Source organism: Podarcis tiliguerta (assembly GCF_965153285.1).
Source record: "Podarcis tiliguerta genome assembly, chromosome: 16".
Taxonomy (NCBI): Eukaryota; Metazoa; Chordata; class Lepidosauria; order Squamata; family Lacertidae; genus Podarcis; species Podarcis tiliguerta.
Window position 1 is genome coordinate 40,312,563 of NC_139549.1, and position 15,374 is coordinate 40,327,936.

General features: G+C 45.8%; 2 protein-coding genes across 51 annotated transcripts in view; both read right to left on the bottom strand.

The window, feature by feature from the left end:
• The window catches only part of LOC310667244 (uncharacterized protein), a 559,738-nt gene that overhangs the window by 206,629 nt on the left and 337,735 nt on the right, over positions 1-15,374 (bottom strand). The window lies entirely within an intron of this gene.
• The window catches only part of NCOR2 (nuclear receptor corepressor 2), a 348,844-nt gene that overhangs the window by 79,697 nt on the left and 253,773 nt on the right, over positions 1-15,374 (bottom strand). For all 50 annotated transcript variants that reach the window (XM_083418926.1, XM_083418964.1, XM_083418929.1 and 47 more), the window contains 2 exons: positions 8,722-8,875; positions 1,988-2,528 (listed from right to left, as the gene is read on the bottom strand). In XM_083418926.1, the coding sequence (XP_083275052.1) occupies positions 1,988-2,528; positions 8,722-8,875 (695 nt within the window). The remainder of the gene's footprint in view (positions 1-1,987; positions 2,529-8,721; positions 8,876-15,374) is intronic.

The window sequence follows — 15,374 nt, forward strand, 5'->3', positions numbered from 1 at the left end:
TGGGCCTGCTGACTATGGGGTGACCACTGCAAGGGCTCAGATGCAAGCACAGAATCCTACAGCCAGGGTGAGGGCAAGACATTAGGTCTGAAGTGCCCTGGGAGTGATGCAATCACAATGGCTGGGGATGGAAGGATCAGCGTGATAAAAAAAACTTTTCTGGATTAACCAATACCCTGCATTGGACCTCCTCCAGAAACTATGGGTAGCCTGACTAAAGGGGAGGGGCTCTCCTGCATAAGCCATTCGCTGGACGCCAAATGCAGACCGAACACACTGTGAGCCCTATAACTGGGCTAAGAGAGAATGACGGCCTCCCATAACCCTAAGGTAGCTATAGCATATTTGACTTATTTAATTCATTTTCAAAGTATCTGTCTCACTCAGCAGCAAGTCTATAAATCATTGTCTGTAAGCCGACTGTCTCATTTAGATGAAAGCCAAGATTCCCTGTGAGTTTGGGAACCAGAACTTTAAGCAGATGCCTTAAATCAGAGCCATTAACCTTCACTCATGTTTAAATACGGCTACTTCTTTACTGTGTGTGTGTGTGTGTGTGTGCTTCCACCCTAAGGAACAATTTGTGCCCCCAATGAACCAAAGGCTCTTGTTTGTTCCTGCAAGTGCCCAACCCTCACTTGATGAATGGCTGTATGGGAGTATGGATCCAAGAGGCATTTAATGAAATTGACCGAGGCTATGCACTAAACCACAAATCACCTGTCACCGAGCGAAAGCAGACACTTGTCCTAATCAAGAACAGGCCACTGGCATGAGATGTGACCATATTGCATCACATGACCTTCTTTAACCCCTGACAATGGGCATCGATCCTGAACAGTATAAGCACCAGGGCCATAAAGTTGCCCTTTCAATTACTGTCACTGGCAATGCGAGGCTCGAAGAGCCAAGGCGCCACAAATCATTAAGCGAGTGCAAAACCCCACTGAGGATAGCAGTGCAATAAGTCAGCGACTTTTAAGCTGCTGGTTACAGGAATGGTGCCCATCCACAGGCCGTTAAGAGAAATTTGCAGACGGTTCTGCTAGCGTACAGGAAGTTATATTTCTTTGGCAACAAACATGACTCTCACTCTTAGATCCAGATACTGTCTCTCACTGCTGGATGGCTGGGACTTGAGTCCTCAGGACTGCGTAAAAGCAATCCCTCCCCTCAACGCCCCCCTCTGCCCCTCATTTCCTTTCCAATTCCTCCCCTTGCCCCACTCCCCAATTGATAAGAAAACCTAAGCCATATAAAATCAAGTATGAGGCATTTAAACACCCAGAATGTGAAGTTTCTGATCAAAAGAACTTTTGGCAGATGGAAGCAAAATCCTACAAAGCTCCATAAATTACAACACACAAAACAACTTCCCTTCTCTGGTCCCTGAAGGCATTAGTGATGGGTTAAGATGCCTTGAAAAATCGGTGTCCCTTAGAATCCTTTAATTGCCTGTGATTGGTACACACAAGTCAACCCCACCCAACTGAAAACCAGACACAGTTCTACAGAGGCCCTCACTCCATTCAGGAAAAACATGATTTCAAATCTCCAGACACCAACATTAAAAATGCTTAGGTAACTTGGCAGCTGAGTTTAGGTATTAAGATTGCTTCTATAAGGGTTCCTCCATGTGATCTATCCATTCAGCATTCATCCTTGTTTCCATGCCTGAAGGTTGGATTATATCTGGTCTTTACTGAGAATTTGTGATGATTTGTTTGCGGGGAGGTTACATAACAATGAGTATTCATCCTGATTTGCTTCCTTTTAATCATTTGCTCACCCCACACTTTGCAATGCAATCCCTCTCACTTTCCTAACTGCAAAACAGTAAGTTTCTTTTTTAATGTGGATTTGTTGTGCCAGGGCAACAAAGCACTTTAATAATCCACTTTAATTTTGCAAACCTTTCCCAAAATACGGAGTGTCTGGAGGCCTCTTAACTCTTCCAAGTTTCCCACTCCATTTGCTCCTCACTCACTTGCTTTTGTCACCAGCATCCTGCTCGTCCATCTCATCGGCACTGCACGTGGCACTGGAGTCGCTGTCAGGATTTGCACCCTTCCCAGCTTTGTGGTTCTCCTTCTTTTCTGCTTTGGGTGCTCCCTCAGCCCCTGTCACAACACTGGTGCTGGTGCTGCCACTGCTGCCGCTGTTTTCTGTGACCTGGTCACTGTCCTTCTCCTGGTAGACCTCTCCCTTCTCCATTTTTATTTCACCCCTGCTGGGTTCTGGGCTCTTGGGCTTTTCCTCGGCCTCTTCCGTTTTCACCACATCAACTGTTTGCTCCTCTTGTGGCTTCTCTTCAGTGCAAGCTGGTTCAGGGGCCTCCTCCTCCACTGCTTGGATGGTGGCAGGATTTGCTTCTGGGGAACTAGCGGTTTCCTCCATCTTAACAGCCGGTTCTTCTCCAGCATTGCTCCTGGTGTCTGGGGCTGGTTTGGGTCCATTCTCTGTGCTCTCTTTGGCTTCTGGTCTTGGAGAAGGGAGGCTCTCTGTGTCGGAGCTGTTATTCACTGCAACTGGAAGTAGAAAAACACATTAAGAACACAAGATCAACCCAGCTGGGCCAGGCCAGTGGCCCATCTAGTCCAGCATCTGGTTCTCACAGTCACCAACCAAATGCCTATGGGAAGCCCACAAGTGCAACAGCCCTTTCCTCCCCCCCCCCCCCCGTGGTTCCCAGCAACCACTGCCTCCGACAGTGGAGGGAGCACTCAGCCATCTATCTTAGTAGCCACATTATTTTCTATTTACTTGGTGTGGTAGCATTTGCTGTGCCCAAATAGTAACACATAAAGCTATGAGCCCCCACCCCACATCCCCAACCTGATTTATTTATTTTTTAACAGTCTGAACAGGCCATGGTGCAAAGCTAGAAATTTGATAGATGATTTCCCTAAACTGCATTGGGTGCATGGCATACACACAGAGTGCAAATCTTCTTTTCTATGCACCTATTATTATTTTTTATTATTATAGGCAATATTTTAAAGATGGAATTTGGGTTTTTCACTACAGATACATTCAAGGATATTGTCTTGACACCTTCTTTTGAGGCAGCCACACACACACCCTCCCACACACATCCACACCTGTATACCACACTTAAACACAGCACATATTTTTACACAATATAACCTTCCCCATGCTACACATGTGAATACGACTCATCTAGAATTATTTATAAAAATGTCTTGCTTGTGCTCAACTGTCTGCAGACTTACAACTTAAAAATATATCCAGGGCTACAGCTGTGATAACACAAGGAACTGTCCAAGCAGTTTGCTTAAAAGGGACCTAATCAATCAATGTCTCAAACAGAAGGTTGCTCTCCTATAATCACTGATAATCAATAGGAAACCTAAAATACCCCTCACTTCAAGTTCTGTACTCAAAATCACTAGTATGGTCTAGAATCTCTCTCTGCTTCACCTACAGGAAACCACTGAGGGAGGCAGAACTCTGCAATGCTTTTTCAGGGCTCATCCCTATTTCCTTTTGTGCCATGCTTTCTAGGTACCGCCACAGGATATCCAGGTCCATGTCTGAATCGTAGAATTGTAGAGTTGGGAGGGACCAGGAGGGTCATCAATTGTAACTCCCTGCAATGTAGGACTCTTTTGTCCAATGTGGGACTTGAACCCATGACTCTGAAATTAAGAGTCTCATGCTTTACTGACTGAGCTATGCCAAGTCTGAGCGGTTTCCCTTGGAAAACCCATGTTTTACCACTGAATTGGAGCCAATCTGCAGAAAACCCAATTGCAGTTTGCTCTGATTTTGCGGTAATATGTGGGTTTTCCCAGGGAAAGCAGTGGAAGTTAAAAAAAAACCCTGCTTGGACACAGAGCTGGAAATCCCAGACCTGTGCCTTAAAGTGTGGCACAAAAGGAAGTGTGGATGAGTCCTTAGTCTCAGTGTGATTATATCCAGGGAAACAGATGCTTCTCCAACAGAGATTCTGCTGAGCATTTAAACTCCGAATGCCATCAGGTGCAACCCTATGTGTGTGAGAGAGTAATAAAGAGTTCCACACTTGAATGTTACATCTCCATCTGGCTTCTGCATGGGATGACCCTCGCATGTCTGAGTGCTTATGGCTCATAACTGAGCAGTCCTTACTGCAAAGTGTTGCCTCTGTCACTACAGAGCCTGACTACCCAGGAAGCGGTTGGCTGGTTTGACAAGATATGCTTCAGAGCCCTGGAACATTGACTAGAGAAGAAGACATCTCTTGAGCATACTGAAACGGGCCATCTCTGCCTAAGCAAAATTTTCATCCAGACAAAACAATTGTGGTCCAAGGAGTCGTGATTTGTTGAATAGGGAACAAGATGCGTGCCCACAAGTTCCCCCTCCCCCATTATCACATCCCTTAATTCAATACTTCCTAAACTGGGAAAGTATGGTTTGAATAATCACTAATAACCAGAATATTAAATCACAGTTGGAAATCCTGTTTTTAGGGATCTCTCAAGTCACAATGCTTGTTGTTCAAACACATGGGAGATAAAAGTTTAAGAAAGCCAGAAGTATTGATTTGAACACACAGGGAGAGAGGTGTAGAGGTAGGTTGCTGAACCAGAATTGTTATTTCTGAATTAAGCCACTGACCACAGCGTTTATAGGTGCTAAGTGTTTATAGTGTTTATAGGTGCCCCTTGGATTTACTTCAGTATTTGTCTTATGAAGATTCCTTAAGGTTCATAAGATACCTGAATAGTTTAAAACTGAGGAAGAATCTGGTGCAGGAGGCGGAGGTTACTGTCAAAGTCACAGACTTAGAAAACTAGAGTATATGAATTTGAAGCTAAGTAGGTGGACATCTGCATATTTTAGCCATCTTTGTGTTTGTGAAATTGGGGGGGGGGGGGAGAGAAAATCTCTTCCATAACTTTCTCATTCTCTCCAAAAAAATTCCAGTCTGTTCTGATGGATCTTAGTATGTTTTGCCTAAAGAGCAAGATCTCTCCATGTAAAAAAATTATAAAAATAATTCAGCCTCCTCTGAACCTCAGTGAGGCAGTGTTTGTGCTGGCTGCCAAAAAACCCGTCCCCCATCAGATCATCTGTGAAGAGATCTAGGGAGCCTTCCAATATCCCCCCCCCCCCATCTAGTCAAAGAGAAGGGAAAAACATGTCAAGGTCAGAAAGAAATTAAATAAAAAAGAATCTGACAAACACCTTCCAAATCCTAAGGACCAGGTTAATAATTAAAATGTGAAGAACTGCCTGGAAATCTTGCATTCCCCTAAAATGGAAATGCAGCTAACTATTAATAAAAGAAGAGCAAGAGGTGGAGTCACTTTGTGGGGAGGGGCATGTTACATTGCTGCAGATTTGGCAAAAGATCCCCCCACTGCTGTTGTTGGCCAGAGGAGCTGGTGAAACCTGTGTACAACATGCAGAGTACAAACAATTCAGACCCAACTGAGAGATACTGTTAGAGAAAGCAGTGTGTGTGCCTGGATCACACCTCACAGAAGGGGGGGGGGAGCCTTTTTCAGCCTCACACCCACATTCCTTTGGGGGCAGGGGCATGTCAGTGGGGGGTGGGACCAGAGGCAAAAGCCACAAAAACTAAATTTTGCAGGGTGTCTCTCAGAAGCTCTGGAGAGCAGCTGCCAGCCAATGTAGACATGAAACTGCTTCCATGTGCAGGCCTGTTAAACTCGTCTTCTTGGTAGTGGCTTGGTTGTGGGTCCCCCCCCCAAAAAAAATAATTAAAACAGTTGTAATAGCATGGAGAAGATCCTCTGGTGTGTGTCATGCAACTTCATGTGAGTAACAGTGGCCATGGGCCACAATCTGCAACAGAGGGCTCCCCTCTTGCTTGGGAACCGCTTCTACGTGAATGGGTTTTGCATGGACAAGTTAACATTTCAATGACCCAGCCACTTGCACAGGGACAAACCGCTTGGGTCTTAACGACAGAATCAGCATCCTCCCTGGATGGGAAGGTGCTGGTTCCCCCATAGAAATCTACGTAGATGGCTGCAGTTGGCCATTTCACCACTACCCATGTCACACAAGACCCACTGCTGTGTCCCCGTATTCCTTTCCCCCACCGCACGGACAAAGAGATTTCGATATACTTTATTAAATTTCCCTGGAATTTCTGGCACAGTGGAAGAAAAGCTTATAGTGTATATCTTTATATATCCTTTTTGGCTCAAACAAGAAGTTTCTGACCTCTGGTGGGGCGGAGGGGACTGTGTTACATGCTCCACCCTGACTCTGGGATCGTATCCAAGAAGGGAATTGTAAGGATGGCAGAGTGAATTTGAGTCTGTGCTTTAAAATGGAGATTTCAGCAAATGTTGCCACAACTAAAGGAGAAAGTGCGGCATGAAGCCAGAATTCTGGACCGGGGCGGCGGGGGGGAGAGATGACCTCATCACAATCTGCAACATTCAGACATTTCCAGGTGCTAAGGCATCTGAATATAGAGTGAAGCACTCATGGGGTTTAGGGATTTTGTCTCAAAGTGTACTAGGTGGGGTGGGCGTAGATTAAAATACATTCAAAAATGGTTATATGCAGAAAGAAAGTCCCCACATATCTTGTGAAAGGAACTGAAGTGCTTTTGGGGGGCTATGCTGGATTCCTACAAAGTGGAATAGTATCCGCACAGCCTGGGGATATCTCAAAGCATTTCACATTTTTTGGCCTCTCCAACCAAATTCCAAGCATCACTGGAGTTTATTTACTTGCCATGCAACTGTGAAAAAACCAGTCCCTCGCTCTGCTCCAAAAGCAGACAATGAGGAAGGAATTTGCAGTATTTAGGCTGGGGTGGGTTTAGCCAAAATGCAGCTGCAGGGAATATATGAGCCTGCTTCTATTCTCAGCTCAGAAAGGATTGTAGGTTTGGGGGTTCAAACCATAAAACTTTTTTTCTTTTTTTTACTTCCCAAGGCAGTGAAGCGCCAGGGTGGGGTGATTGAGAAGATGTTGGAAATCCCATGGAAGAGGCCGTTGATCAGAAAGAACATTGCAAACCAATCATGGGAAAGAAAGCCAGCAGTGCATTTGAGCGAGGCTGGAAAAGTCCTGGTGTGAGGAAACCACCTCTAGGCCTTTCTGAATGCACACACGCGCACACACGCACCCCCCCCCCTTGGTATTCACTACACTGAAATGCCTCCCAAATGTCAAATGACAAACTGCTGAGGCAGAAGGCTGACCTGACATTTCTGCTCCTGTGACATTTTAGCCACCTTGGCTCAAAGGTCTGTTCAGTTTCATATCCCATTCTGGATAAGACAGTTATCCCTGTGCCTTGCCTTCAAGTTATATAGAACTGAGGTTGCAAAGCTCCCAACTCTGTCAGAGCGACCCGCCTTTTGGGGTGTGTGAGGAGCATGTGAAAGATGTCCTCAACATCTGAGCCTACTCTTACAATTTGAATCTGGATGATGCGCACTTTTTCTCACTGCTATCTCCCAGTCATGCCTGCTGCCCTGACACAGAAGATTTACCTGGAAACTGTTTTGCAATGAGTCACTCACAACACTGATTTGAAAAGATTTCCAGTTGCGCATGCCATTAGCCCTTCACTCCAGTGCCAATGAGGTTTTGTGTGTGTGATGTTAAAGCTATTAAATCACTCCTACGTACGTTAAATGGGGTGACTATTATATGCTACACACACTTCTCCTAAGCTTGCTGGCTCTGCTCCCGAGTGAGAAATCACTATGGCTGAGCATTTTCAGTTCATCCTCTCCCTGCTCCCTCCCTATTCCTTTCTGGTGCCAACTGGACAATGACATTGCTTCAGTGGAATGGGGAGATACCACAGCACACTCCACTTACTTACTGATCGTCCAGTGGCTATGAGGGCCAAAATCAGATGTTGCACAACTGCCAAATCAGCCTCACAACTTCCCTATTCCCAAACTCTCGAACACCTTATATGTGTTGAGATATCACAGTGCTGTGTCTCTGTGTGTTTTCTCCCTCTTCCTCATGCCACACACTGCTCACTGGATGCTGCTGGTGTGTGGGGAACATGCTGTGTTGCAGCTTTACAACACAAGAAAGTGCTAACAGATGTTATGGAGGGAGAATCAAGGGGCTAGACGTGCAGCTGCTGTTGCTAGGGGGGCAGACCTGTGTATAATGTAATGTTTAGTCTGGGCCTCAAACATTCAAGGGCCAGGAAGGGGGGGGAAAACCCCCCCCCATGAGGAGAGACTGCTAAATAGATAGATAAATTGCAATGAACAGAAGACAAGCCAACAATCTGAACTAAGAGAGGACACCGCTTTGGGTGTGAAGCTGAGAGGGGGCACTGCCCTAGCTGTGAACAGCACATGCATATTTAGATGTATGGGTTTCTTGGTTGATGCCCTATTTCCTAAAATAAACAAACATCCGGTCAGGCTCTGCAAACAAGAAACAGCATCTTTGTGAAGGAGCCTGGCTCTTTGCCTGCATGAGTGAGGGCAGTCAAATGTCAGCTTTCCCACATCTCTGACACTGTGTGAAAGTTTCACCCTCACACATCCCTCAGGGCGCCCGCTTCCTCCCTTCTCTGTTGGGCAACTGCTCTTGCAGACATACGGACGCAGTGACATTTCCCAGGTTACGGAGAAAGCCTCTCATGCCATTCCCCTTGGCAGGACAGCAACAGTGAGACCGAGATGCCCGTCTACCTAGCTTCTACCTATCTGTCTACCTCAGACAGAACAAGTGGGACAAGTACTTTACCTTCCGCATCCTCAGCCATCTCCTCCTCGTTGCCACTGGTGCCTGACCCGTCTTGCCCCATCTCCTCGTCTTCGGCTGCTGGAGGGAAGGCCGTTTCCTCGCTTTGGACGGTGGGGGCTTTTTTCTTTTTTCTCCTAGCGTTCCTTTCTTTCTCCTGGAAAAGACAGGGTGACAGAAGCGAATCTTGAGAAAACATCTTCCTGCCGTCATTCCCAATATCAGTAAAGTTGGCATTCTCAGTGCAGATGCACTAGAAGTTGAGGGGGAGGGGGAATGAGAGGGTATTATTATTTTTAAACTTTTTATTATTAAATCTGTATACTGCCCTTCAACTGTAGATCTTAGGGCGGTTCACAACGTAAATGAAAGGAGGGAGCACCTACCATTCCAGGGTAGAAACATGTTTTTTTGGGGTGGGGGGTGGGGGTGGAATGACCACTCCTGAAACTGGCGGGGGCTTAGGGCTGCCCAGGTACCTGGATTTATACTGACAGGGAATAATGACAACAAAGCATGGTGTGCAAGCAGAAGCCTGGAGCTAAGCCAGGGTGGGAGTTTGCCTGTGAAGAATGGAGAGAACTGGGTTCGGGGGATGCTTCCTCTAAAACCAATTTCTGACCACTGTGAGGCTCCTTTAAGTTGTGGTGAGGACTGCCCTCTTGCAGGTTCAAGAACCAGCTATAGGAAGGACCACAGCTTAGCAGTAGAGCATCTGTCTCAAAGGCAGAAGGGCTCCAAGGACAATCCTCTGGTGTCTCCGAGTCGGGCTGGGCAAACCTCCTTCCTGAAACCCTGGAGAGCTGCTGCCAATCAACACAGGCGATACTGAGCCAGATGGACCAATGGTTTGACTCAGGATAAGGCAGCTCCCTATGTTCCCACGACTGCATCATGGAGGATACACACATCCACTATTACTTAACTCACATGGGGTCCCCTTTATATCATTACTGTTTAGTTATTTGTATGCATTTTACCCCAGTACACAGACCATCTTAAAATCTACACATCCATTCCATGCTACAGAAGGCCTGAGGTTCAACTCCTAGCAGCTCCAGGTCAATATCAACAGCAGCAGAAGCAGCAAGAAGAGGATGAAGCAAAGAATGCTAAGTAAGGCCTCTCTGTCCGTGACCCTGGACAGGCATTGCCAGTCGAAGTAGGTAACACTGGACCAGAGGGGCAAATAGTTTGAACTAGGGTAAGCCAGCTTCCTATGCTTCACAGTCCTGTGAAGGAAGGTGCTTAATTTTCCAATTTTACAGATGGAGAAATGAGGATCACATGAGCATTCTGCAACCTGTTTCAGGGCAAGCTTTTTGGATAGGTTTCCAGAAGCCACCCTATAGCTCTGTATTTAAGGAAATGTTCACTGTTTTAACAAGCGGTAGCACTCCAACCTCCCAGTGTTGGAGGCAGTACTTCTGCACCCCAGCTGCTGGGAATCACACCTGGAGAGAGGACTGCTGTACTCCAGTCCTGCTTCTGAGCTTCCTAGCAGCATCTGGTTGGCTGTAAGAACTGTAAGAACAAGATGCTTGACTAGATGGGAGTCTGGCATTCTTAAAGTTCACAGGCCATCAAATAGTAACACTGCTGATGATCAGGGCTGAGAGTGTTCTATGGTTTCATTAAAAGGCTATGCAAAGGTGGGATCTGCTATTGAGCCAGAATTAAACACCCTGAGAGTATTTCAGTTTCCATAAAAAACATCCACGCCAAAGTTTCCAGCTCTCATCAGCCATGAAAATGAATGGCCAAGTAGCTAATCTGAGAAGCCTGAGTGAGATTTCTAACCAGCAGCCAATAGGGCTTCAATGACCAGCTGTCGGAAGCAGAACAGATTTTTTTCTTTTTTGAAAGCAAATTTGCTTTAAAAGCCTAGTTTATTGCAGGATGCCTGCATCTTGGTAGCACTGCTCTACGTTAGCGTGATATTGTTCAGTGTTAGCTTGATATTGTAGGCTGGGTATGTCTCTCAGAGCTGCCAGAGAGAGAGTGGTACGACCCCCAATACAAGGGAGTAAGAAATGGTCCTCAAGATCTTAGGCTGCACCTGCTCTCAGCTGACCCTCTCCAGAACTGAAGATGAGATGCACAGGCCTGCTTCAGATCCCATCATACTGGGAAGCTGGACTGGCCTCACAAGCAGCTTTATCCACTGGTGCATTTTTGTGGGCTGGACGTTTGTCTCTCATGGCATCCCGTAAACAAGGTTAAGATATTTTGCAACCACAAAAGCACAAGAAGTGGGATCAAGCCGAAGATTCAAGATCCAGCTTCCTGCCTCCCACAGTGGCTGGCAGGATGTGTCCATGGAAGCACACGACCCACATATTTAAAGCACCTTTACAGCACACAGCTCCCCCGAAAGAATACTGCAAACGTGAGTCTACCTCTCAGGCAATGACAATTCCTAGCACCCTTCAAAAAACCACAGTCCCCAGGATTCTTTGGGGGAAGCTATATGCTTTCAATGTCTGGTGTGTACAAAGGAGACAAGCCCCCAGACAGCCTTCTCCCTTTGCTGTTCCCCAGAGACTGGCAATTCAGAAGCAGGCTACCTCTGAACCAGATAATGCTTTGTTGTTGCTGCACTTTTATTGACAATTTCTACCCTTTTGCTCTTACCTTTTGTTTTATTTGAACTGTTTTATTGTTGTTTTGGCTAGCTTTATTGTAAAACAGTTGGAAACTGACTTGTGGGTGAAAGGCAACATAAAGATCCAGGAGACAAGCCAATGATTAACTATTTCAGCCTGATGTGTCAGATAGGCTGATGTAAATTCTTTTTATGAATCATTGTCTGGGTCTCATCCTCCTGATATAGCTAGCGCTGCAGGTGCTTTGCCAAACCAAGTTGTTGAAGATTTAGGGCAGATAAAGGAAAGTCCTTCTTCATGTAGCACATAGTCAAACTATGGAACCTGCTCCCGCAGGAGGCAGCGATGGTCACCAACTTGGAAGGCTTTAGAAGATGAGACTTTAGAAGGCTTTAGAAGAGGAGAAGAGGGCTATCAATGGCCATGAGCCACGATGGCTACGCTCTGCCTCCACAGCTGGAGCCAGTGCTTCTGAAGACCAGTTGCTGGAAATCACAGGAGGTGAGAATGCTCTGGTGCTGGGATCCTGCTTGCTGGTTTCTCACAGGCATCTGGCCACTGTGAGAACAGGATGCTGGACTAGATGGGCCACTGGCCTGATGTCCTTAAAGTTATCACCATCTTCTTTTTTTGGAAAGATTTCACTCTCTATAAGGAGATGCTTCTCTACACTGCATCTTTGTATGCTGGGAAAAGCTTGTTGTGTGGGTTGTTAAAAGCAACCAAGTAAAAGCTCTTAAAAAGTGGTGCACCCCTACACACGTTGCCAAACACTTAATTGAGACGTTCCCCCTTCAAACTGAAATGGAAACATCACCTTCGTGATTGCAAGAACAGGAAAATTGCTGCAACTAATCTTGATAACAGCCAATACCAAGATAAAAACAGCTTCCTCTTGTTTAATAAGCATTTTGACAAAATGTGTTTTGAGGTCCAAGGCAATATTAGGGACAATGCAGAAGGGTTTCACAAGAGTATAAAAGAGACACGTTCCACGTCAAACATTAATTACCTAACTGGTGTGGCTAAAAGGCCACGTCTTTCCCCTTTAAAACACAGAAGGAGTGGTGATCGGGAAAGGGTCCAGCCCTGGGCCTCAGGTGTTTCAAAGGGAGAAGCTGTGTTTTAAATGCTTAGTGGCCACTACACAACTGAATGCAATAGCTAAGTATCAATGCTGGTGTGGGGGAACCTTTGATCCTCCAGATATTGCTGGACTACAATTCCCAACAGCCCCAGCAAGCAAGCAAGCATGGCCAGTGGCCAGGGATGATGGGAGCTTTAGTCCAGCAACATCTGGAGGGCCAAAGGTTCCCCACACCTGAATCGATGCATCAAAGTCTGGTGCTGAGTACAAAGCCCTATCAGCTGAGCAGAGGGAAGCAACCATTATCTTTTGAGGGCCATTTTCCCTTGGGAATAAATCCATCAGGAGTCACATACCTCTGGTGCCAAAAGGAGGTGAGACCACCCTCTTTCTCAATCCCCAGCATCTCCAGGTAAGCTTGTGAGAGAATAATACCAGATACCACGGAGCACCAGGTGTTGGCAATATTGAGCTACATGGGACAATGATCTGACGTACAAGGAAGCTCCCTGGCCTCCTCGTGAATCGCCACCTGCATGAAATTATGCCAATGGTCACAGCAGAACTGGGGCAGGGAGTCTGCTTGGTCATTGGTCTAAGCCAGTCTTCTTCAACTTTGGGTCCCAGGTGGCAACGTCCACCATTCCTGACCACTGGTTAAGCTGGATGGAGATGATGGGCAGCTATAGGACCCAAAGTTGAAGAATTCTGGCCTTAACAACTAAGTTACTGCTCTTCCTTGCACTTACTATGGGTCATCTTCAGCTAATTTAATGCTACCCCAAACCTGGCAAATGATACAAATTTGCCAAATATAAAATTGATCTTCTATAAATGGCTGAGTTACACCTCATGGAAAGTCTTCCTAAACAAAAATGTATCAGGAGATGCTTAAACATCATCACACTAGCCACTGGTCTGATTTCAGCTGATAATTGGTTCCAGAGAGCTGCAGCTACAACACTCAAAGCCTGGTTTCTGCTGCTGCTCCTGCTATTTATATACCACCCTTATCCAAAGATCTCAGGACAGTGTACAATATTAGAAACACATTACAAAACATCAATGATAGAAATATAATAAAAAGACAGTAAAAGGCATACTGACAGACAGACAGTCTAATTGTAATACTAACAAGAGTCCTGGGTAAAGAGGAATTTTTGCCTGGCATCTAAAGACATGTAATGATGGCACCAGGCGAGCCCCTCTCCACAATCGGGGAGTACAGGCTAAGCACAACTCTGGGGCAAAGGGTTCTCCCAGTAATGCCCCATCTGAGCTGTGCTTAGATACTTGCACTTACGGGCTTCCTGGAGACATCTTACTGACCAGCTATAATAAACAAAGATGATGGACTAGATTGACTTCTTGTCTATCTTGGCATGATTCTTATGTCCTTTAGTTAGGTTTGAGGGCTTTGGTTCTTTTTGTTTACTTTTTAAATAAACAAAATAATGTTGTTGTTGTTGTTGTTGTTGTTGTTAAAAAGGTTAAAACTAGCTCAGCATTGGGAAAGTTGCTATATTTCAGCTGCCCCACTCATCTGTAAAATGGGTATAATAATGACCCATCAAAGGAGTCCTATTGCAAGGGTGAATGAGGCAAAGGCACTCTGTACAGTAAAAGTGCTGGATGAATGATGAATATTCATAGTCACCATTTTCAGGTCTTTATGAAACACCTGGTGAGAAAGATCAGCAAGGGTGACGCCTTTCAAAAGACAGCTTCACCTGGGCTGTAGGAATGGTGTTTCATATCTGATGCTGTTTCCCATCATTAACACCTGAGTAACTAAAACTAGCAGGGACCTGCCCGCTGCCTCCTCCCACAGTCGCCAGGCACACAATAATGAATGCTATCCTTGTGCGTGCATACAATGAATGACGTCATGTAACGGTTCCGATGGAAACACTGACTTGGCCACCTGAGCTCAGAGAGCTGTTGAGTTCTCCCCCCCCCCCCCCCACTTTCAGGTAGAACAAACAGTTCCTCACTTCCCACCCTGCAGGCACAACAATAAACACCCGCTTCTTTCTGGCCTAGCCCTTATCAAATACGTTAGTGAAATCCAAGTTTTCCAAGAAAAGAGATAGGAAGACCTTCCACACCAGAGACAGTGTAGACTAAACAGTGTCTGGGTTGTGCGCAATTGCTAACCAGCAGCAATATAAAGAACACGCCATTTTCTTCTGAATTCATGCATCCATTCTTGCAAAAGCCCATGAAAAGCTACCGGCCCACAAATGTTCCAAAAAGCTACTAGCTCCTGTCACTACAATGCAAGTGCACAGGGGGATGGTGTGTGTTTGTGTGTGAAGTCACAGATCCACTTTACAAAAACTTGCCAGTCACCTGGGAAGTCTTCTTAGAAGCAAGTTGTTGCTGGCCCAAAACAAACTATTTCCCTTCTTAGCTCTGTGTTCACCTACTGATATGCAGAAACAATTCCCTAAATTAAAATGATCCGAGCTACAAAAGAGGCAGATTTTTGAGGGTGGCAAGGTGCACAGCACATGGGTCCCAGCACCCCACATGGCTGCTTCATGTATCTCAGACTAATGGAACTCACAGGGTTGTTGTGAGGCTAAAGTGTGTGTGTGTGTGTGTGTGTGTGTGTGTGAAAACCATGTATACCGCCTCAAACTTCCTCGATGAAGGATATAAAACTAATATAAATACATATGAATGCTATGGGGCTAAACTGCCATAAGCCCCACAGTGCTGTAGGGATTGGGGTTGAGTTGGCAAGCTCTGCCGTAGGAGGACGAAACAGAGGAGGGGATGATTTGTGGGAACTTGGATTGGAGGATGGGGGGTCCTCCAATTCCACCCCAACTTCAGTTGCTTTGGAGGGTGAGCAGGGATACCAGCTCAACTTCACAGCCCATGGTTTGGAGTTAACTTGTTTAGCAACTTAACCATTGTTTGTTGTAAACCACAGCCCTCTGTTCACACATAACACG